Source organism: Corylus avellana, chromosome ca11, assembly GCF_901000735.1.
Source record: "Corylus avellana chromosome ca11, CavTom2PMs-1.0".
In the NCBI taxonomy this organism is placed as follows: domain Eukaryota; kingdom Viridiplantae; phylum Streptophyta; class Magnoliopsida; order Fagales; family Betulaceae; genus Corylus; species Corylus avellana.
The window spans coordinates 8,359,626-8,366,999 of NC_081551.1; the positions used below are offsets into that span (position 1 = coordinate 8,359,626).

Consider the following 7,374-nt stretch of genomic DNA (forward strand, 5'->3'; position numbering starts at 1 on the left):
GTTTCCTATTCCGGCCTCAGTGGCGAAGCGCATTGAGAAGATTCAACGTGATTTCTTATGGGGTGGGATTGATAAAGAGTTTAAATTCCATCTGGTTAGTTGGAATAAGGTATGTTCTCCGATCTCTGAGGGAGGTTTAGGCATTCGGAATTTGCGTTTGATGAATCAAGCTCTTTTGGGAAAATGGTTATGGAGATTTGCTCAGGAGAAGGAGGCTTGGTGGAGGAAGATTTTGGTGGCAAAGTATGGTGCGGTTTGAGGTGATTGGTGCTCCAAGGTTCCCAGAGGATCGCATGGGGTTGGGTTATGGAAGTATATATGCAGGGGGTGGAGGTCGTTCCAAAGCCACATTAGATTTATCCCTGGTCTTGGGTCCAATATCAGGTTCTGGGAGGATATTTGGTGCGGAGATATGTCTCTTAAGGAGGCTTTTCCTGGACTTTTCAACATTGCCACCAAGAAGGATGCGTCTATTGCAGACAATAGGGAATGCTTAAATGGCTCTGTTCAGTGGAATGTTTCCTTCACTCGCAGGGTACATGATTGGGAAGTGGAGGTCTTGGCCTCTTTTTACATGCTATTGTATTCGCATCCGATGGGCGGGGAAGGGGAGGATAGAATAAGGTGGATCTCTTCTTGTAAAGGCAAATTTGAAGTAAGATCATTTTATAGGATCCTTGCTACAAAAGACCCTACTCCTTTCCCTTGGAAAAGTATTTGGCGCACCAAGGCTCCTTCAAGAGTGGCCTTCTTTGTTTGGACGGCCGCGCTTGGAAAGATTCTAACTTTGGACAATGTTCGGAAGAGAGGTATTGTGGTGATAAATCGTTGTTTCATGTGTGAATCAGAAGGGGAGTCTGTTGAGCATCTTTTTCTTCATTGTGGGGTGGCGCGCACCATGTGGAATGCCATTTTCGTTCGGTTTGGTTTGTGTTGGGTTATGCCGGGTAACGTTAAGGAGTTGTTTGCTTCTTGGTGGACGGGTGGTAAATCCAGCAGCGCCGTTGTGTGGAAGATGGTTCCTCTATGCCTTATGTGGAGTATTTGGAATGAGAGAAATGCTAGATGTTTTGAGAACTCTTCGAGGAATTTAGAGGACCTTATTCATTTTTTCTTGTACACTCTTTTCTCTTGGACTGCTGGTTGGCTAGCGCCTATAGTAATCAGCTTCCAAGATTTTCTTTTTATGTTCTCTTCTTCTTTCTCTTCCTCTTAGTCGCTCTCTTGTATACTCCCGGTGTACTAGGGTTGCGCCCCTCTGCGCTTTTTCTATATATCTTTACTTATCAAAAAAAAAAAAAATGTTAGATAAGTGGGCTATACGAAAGTTGGGAGGTTTCCATGGATCGAATTTATGGAAGAGCATTATGGCCTGGGGTGTGAACCTTTCTCTCTACTTAATTATTTGGTTCAAAATAGGGGATGGTAATGGTTCAGTCCTGGTATGGCAGTTGGTGTGGTGATGTTGTGTTGAAGTATATTCCAGACTCATTTTTGAGAGATGTGCATAAGGAAAGTTCGTTCAATGGCCTCCCGATTGCGAATATTGAGAGGAGCATGTCATTGGAATATTAGATTTGTGACACCTCTGCAAGATTGGGAGCTGGAGTTAGTTGATCTTCTTTTAGTTTATTATACTCTACTTCTACATTGTTAAGTGACAAGAGAGTTTGTGGTTTCTAGTCTTAACCTCAATGTGGGTTGCATTGGGTGATGCCTTCGGCTGCAAAGTGTTTGAGCGTTGGAAAGGAAGATTTGATCACCAAGAGAAGGGTTTGATTTGGGGCAGTTCCTCATGCTTTTATGTGGATACTATGGGGGGAAAAGACAACCATACTTTTAATGCCGTAGGGTTAAACGGGGACTTACTTAAAACCAGTTTTTAGGTTCTTCATATGATGAAATGTGTGCTTTGGCCATCATACGTTGTGATTCTTGGATTGTATTACCCTTTTTAATCTTTGATTGTTATATGCTCATTCATATTGTGTATTTATCGAGTAAATTTTTACTACTAATCTAAAAAAAGGGAAGAAAGAAATGGGGAAGTGAAATACTTGTACTATGACAAGGAGTTGTATTAGGCTAGGTTGGGTGTTAATATTGGTTTTGGCTTAGCATCCTGCTTGGGAGGTCCATTTCGGGGAATTGAACTTTTTTGTTATAGAAGAGAGTTAAAGAAAGTTCATTTGCAGTTCTTCGATAAATGCAACATAGCATGGTTGGTTTTCATGCAAACTAGTTTGTCAATAATCGGACCTTGAAATTTCAAGAGGGATACTTGGCTTCAGTAATAGGGCACTCATCAAGTAGGGGTATTTTATTTGAAGTTCTACAATAATGTTTTTTATATGTTGGATGTGTTGGATTTTAGGCTCTGTTTGTTTCGATGTAAAAATTCATCAGAAAATGTTTTCCATTGAAAACATTTTCTTGAAAAAATGATATCCTGGAAAATATTTTCCGATGTTTGGCGTGTATGGAAAATCACAAATTATATATATATATATATATATATATATATATATATATATATATATTTTCATTCAATCATATTAAATTTTAAATTACGAAAATGTTCTGACTAGGTCCCGGTTGTGTCCTAATCGAGTCCTGGCGGTGTCCTGTCTAAGTCCCAACACATCTCGGTTCGGTCTTGGTCGAGTCCTGGCGGGTCCCAATCAAGTCCCAATGGGTCTCGGTAAAGTCCCGGTGGGGTCCCGGCGACGTTCTAGCTGGGTCTGTCGATTTAAGAATGAGATATTCAAACTCGGAAAATGGTTTACGGTTTTTAAAAATGGAAACCATTTTCCGAAAATTAAAGAGGCTATTTCAGTCAAACCAAAAATAATAAATGTTGACTATTATTTTTTGTCGCACCAAACACCCGAAAATACGGAAAATATTTTCTAAAAATCATTTTACGCCGAAACAAATGGAGCTTTAGAGACTACTCTTTTGTCTATTTACCCTTATCCATATTTCTCTTTCTTTTATGTGTTTCTCTTGTATACTTCTCATATACTAGGGCTATATCCTTCCTCTCTAGACCGTTCTCATGTAATAATTTTACTGAGAGAGAATTCGATACTCTGATACAGAAAATGCAATAAAGTAGGATGCTCTATGTCTATCAATTTTTCTGGTTTCTCACTCCTAAACCAGCAAATTCAATTAGGTTCTCCAGTAAAATGTGAGTCAGGAAAGAAATTTAGAATACATAACGAAACATTCTTCTTGTCTTCATAACTGAGAAGCTGTGGAATAAATTTTCATGCATTGCAATTTTCCTTGAATGAAGAAAATGCTCAAGCAATTTCTACCAATAGTTAAAACATAAAGATGTCATGTTTGCCATATTTTTAGTTTTTTTGTTGAATGTTTTTCTGTTCATTGTTCTGAAAAATCTCTTCAATATTTTTTAAGGTTAAATACTTTTTTGCCCCTGTGGTTTAACAACTTTATTTTTGGCCCCCTCAATTTTATTTTGTATCACATATGGTACCTCAATAATGGCAAAAAATGAAGAAATTCCGTCCAAAATTTGACGGAAAGCCACGTCAGCACCATTAAAAAATTGACACGTGTCCATATATTAATTAAAAATACAAAATAAAAATTTTAAAATTAAAAATATTATAAAATTAGAAAATTAAACAAAACAAAGGAATTAATATATGGACACGTGTATATTAGTTTTTTAATATACATGGAAAGCCCTGTATTTTATTTATTTATTTTTAATATTTTTAATTTTAAAGTTCTAATTTTTTATTTTTGATTAGTATATGGACACATGTCAATTTTTTAATGGTGCTGACGTGGCTTTCTGTCAAATTTTGAATGGAATTTAGACGGAAATACCATATCCGTTTTTTGCCATTATTGAGGTACCTTCTATGATACAAAGTAAAACCAAGGGGGCAAAAAATAAAATTGTTAAACTACAGGGAGGTAACCCTATTTTATATTACACATTCCGCTTATATGTTCTTATAGCTAGACCAGTAAGCCAGACTAGTGAGTTATGCTTTATTGAATGTTAGTGAATTACCAATGGTAGATTAATGAATTTGTCTCTTGTAAGAATCTGCTTGCATCTTGAGAGTCAGCGTCATCATCTGTAACAATACATTGCTTTTTCGTACACTGCATTTGACTCTGGCAGCCAACTGGTCACATAACCCTTGATTCTTTGGACCAAAAATTGACATACAGAAGTGTATCCATAGACAGATTGAAATGAGTTTTGGTTGAAAATATAGTTGGTTTGGCACAGTGAAGGACTTCTACAGCACATGCTCGATTAAGTGGTTTGTTTTGTACTTGCTTCTCATCAGGTGAAAGATCGGCACAATGGGAACCTCTTATTGGATGAAGAAGGTCATATCATACATATTGATTTTGGCTTCATGCTCTCCAATTCACCTGGTGGCGTCAATTTTGAGAGTGCACCTTTCAAATTAACCCGCGAACTTCTTGAAGTAAGGAAGCGATGTTGTGAGGCTCACATTCTTTCAGTTTTTTTTTTTTTTTTCTTGTTATGTTAATTGTAACGATCTTTGTCAAGCTAACTATTTAGCATCTTGATTTTTTTATAAATTTAGCTTTCTACTCTAAAGTGATGGAATATTTATAGGTTATGGATTCTGATGCCGAGGGAGTTCCAAGCGAGTTCTTTGATTATTTTAAGGTCCTGATAAAAAATCTTTCTTTTTTCCTTTTTCCTTTTTGACTTTTTGAAGGCTTTGAATAAGCTTACCATATTCATAGGGTTAAATTTCACTTATGTTCTTTGCCCTTCAAAAAATTCAGGTTTTATGCATTCAAGGCTTTCTTACATGTCGTAAGCATGCTGAGCGCATTATTCTTCTTGTTGAAATGTTGCAGGTAAAACCACATCATCTACCATTTACTCTTGCTGTGCAAACCTTTATTCTTTGATTTCTGGGCCCAAGGGCTTGTATTTAATAAAATGTAGTCCTCTAGTAGGGTCTAGTAGTTGTATGGATGATCAGTTTAAAACTCTTCTTTGACCTGGCCCATGTTTTCACCATGCCGTCATCTGTATAGGGTTTGAACTCAATTTGGCCATATAATGTTGTCTTGGACAACCTTATATTACTGAGACCAATTAGACAACGTTAGATGGTCTTAATGTTGTCTGAGAGAGCCTCAGATGGCTGAGACCATTGCAGTGATTCATAACTATCATGCTGAGCTCCGTTTGATCTGAGAAAGGGTGATTTCTTCGGTGACTATATGCCTGCAGAAGAAGGGTGTTTTCTTTATAAGTTTATAATTGTCTTAGTGTAGGGTTTGGGGCTGAAATCTTCACCTGTGTGACTAGAAGTTGGTATTAATAACATCTGGATTATATTTTGATAAAATTTGCCTATAATGCAACGTGGACATTATCTTTAAGTGACAACCAATATGTGTCCTGAGAAGGGCCATTTGGTTACTTTTGCAGCTATACTGCAGAGAAAAATAGGAGACTTCCTAACAATTTCATCATACTTATGCATTATCTTTGACCTACGACATCATGATGATGATGATGATGATAATAATAATAATAATAATATAATCCATCACTTTTTTTTTATGATTTCTTTTAATTGAAAAGAATTTATATTCATTAAAAAGAGAAATTATAAATTCTGTTAAAGTTTTTGACAAATATCTTATGCCGCGTGAACATGAATACAATACATATTGTCCTTACTACATATCATTTGCAAGGCTCTTTTGAGGCTTGATGGTGAGGCATTCCGGGAATGCCTTGAGGCTCAACTAAACAAGCTATGCATGTGCGTCTTTTTGTTATGTCTTGGCCATGAAGCATACACATTATGTAACCTATTGTACATGTGCAGTTATCCTCGGGGCTCAACTTGTAGGCTTGGCTTAAAATGCGATTATTGCATATTCATATTACGTGAGACGAGCGTTTAGTATTAATTGGAAGGCCACCTTAAATTGGAAACCTTTTAACTAACTTTAGATTATGCTTTAAATACCAAGGTGCGTGATAGTGTGGTCATTCAGGCGATAAGATGGAGGAAGTAGATAAATAATTATCAGTGTCTGGTTCGATGATACCTTGTTGACTAAAGATGCTATTCTTTTATGTTTTGATCAGGACTCCGGTTTCCCTTGCTTTAAAGGTGGTCCACGGACAATACAGAACCTAAGAAAACGATTCCATTTAAGTTTAACGGAAGAGGTTTGATGTTAATCTCATAACCTCTCTCTAGTGCTCAGCATTTCATTGCATAGTTTCATTTGTTATCTATTGCTTTCTTGCAGCAATGTGTGTCCTTGGTGCTATCCCTAATAAGCAGCAGCTTAGATGCATGGCGGACACGGCAGTATGATTATTATCAGAGGGTTTTGAATGGAATATTGTGAAAAGGAAATCTTATCAGTTACATGGTTGTTTCCATTTGACAAAGCCAGCCCAGTTTATGCACTTCCATTAAATTGCACGTCACTGTGTGATGTCAGGGCATTTGGTTCATTGTGGGATGGCTTGAGAGTTTTCTTGGCTTGAGAGTTTCTGGCCTGTGTTTTTTTTTTCTTGGTGTGAGGAATTTGTAACTGTATCGGCAGATTAGCAGGCACATTTTACCTCAGCAGGGTTATTCTTTTTCACTATTCTTTTTTCCCCTTGTTTCATGTAATATGAGACTGCTGGCAGCTTGGTTTGAGGAGATACATAGCCATCCTAACCATCATTGGGGGAGCACACACTGTACAGAGTAACTCCAATGGAAAGGACTCGGACATGAAAATAGCTACAGAGACCATGTTTGCCGGGTGCAATTGTGATTGCTACGTATTTCGCCTCGGTTAGTGATCCGAAGCATTCAGCTCGTTGTGGTTCTTTACATCTTTTGTTTCCGTCTGAAACCGATATATTCTTCAGATAAAGCCATGAACAAGATTCAGCATTGAAATGCAGCCTGCTGTTCCTTTCTGGTCTCTGCTATTTGCTAGCATGTCTTCACGGAGTTATGATTCTTGGATACTTTGGTCATAAAGTCCTGTTAGAAAAACTATTGGAAACCAGTATATGATTGTATCATGTGTAATTGATTCAATTTTCTTCTACAGTGAAGTTTTTTTTTTTTTTTTTTGGTTGAAACTTATCATAAATATGGAATTTTGATGGCATTGACTTCTGATCAATTTTTCATCCCTTGATCGGATTCCAGTTATCAAGCCCTTGATCGAATTCGGATGCATGTACTTGACTGTGTAGAAACTGTCCCTTCTGCTGATCTGTTTACCCCAACTTATGTACTGCATACTAACCATAGCAATTCAGTTCCTTCATGTTGGTAGGTTATATATACTGCTGTGGAGATA

The 7,374-nt window shown here is 37.2% G+C and overlaps 1 protein-coding gene across 3 annotated transcripts in view; it reads left to right on the forward strand.

Annotated features, from left to right (window-relative positions):
* LOC132166509 (phosphatidylinositol 4-kinase beta 1-like) overlaps window positions 1-7,106 on the forward strand; it is a 43,340-nt gene extending 36,234 nt beyond the window's left edge. For 2 of the 3 annotated variants that reach the window (XM_059577337.1, XM_059577336.1), the window contains exons 12-16: window positions 4,341-4,484; window positions 4,640-4,693; window positions 4,816-4,890; window positions 6,146-6,229; window positions 6,313-7,106. In XM_059577337.1, the coding sequence (XP_059433320.1) occupies window positions 4,341-4,484; window positions 4,640-4,693; window positions 4,816-4,890; window positions 6,146-6,229; window positions 6,313-6,414 (459 nt within the window). In that variant the 3' untranslated portion in view covers window positions 6,415-7,106. The remainder of the gene's footprint in view (window positions 1-4,340; window positions 4,485-4,639; window positions 4,694-4,815; window positions 4,891-6,145; window positions 6,230-6,312) is intronic. The other variant, XR_009438572.1, reaches the window with a different exon arrangement.
* Window positions 7,107-7,374: the final 268 nt, after the last annotated feature.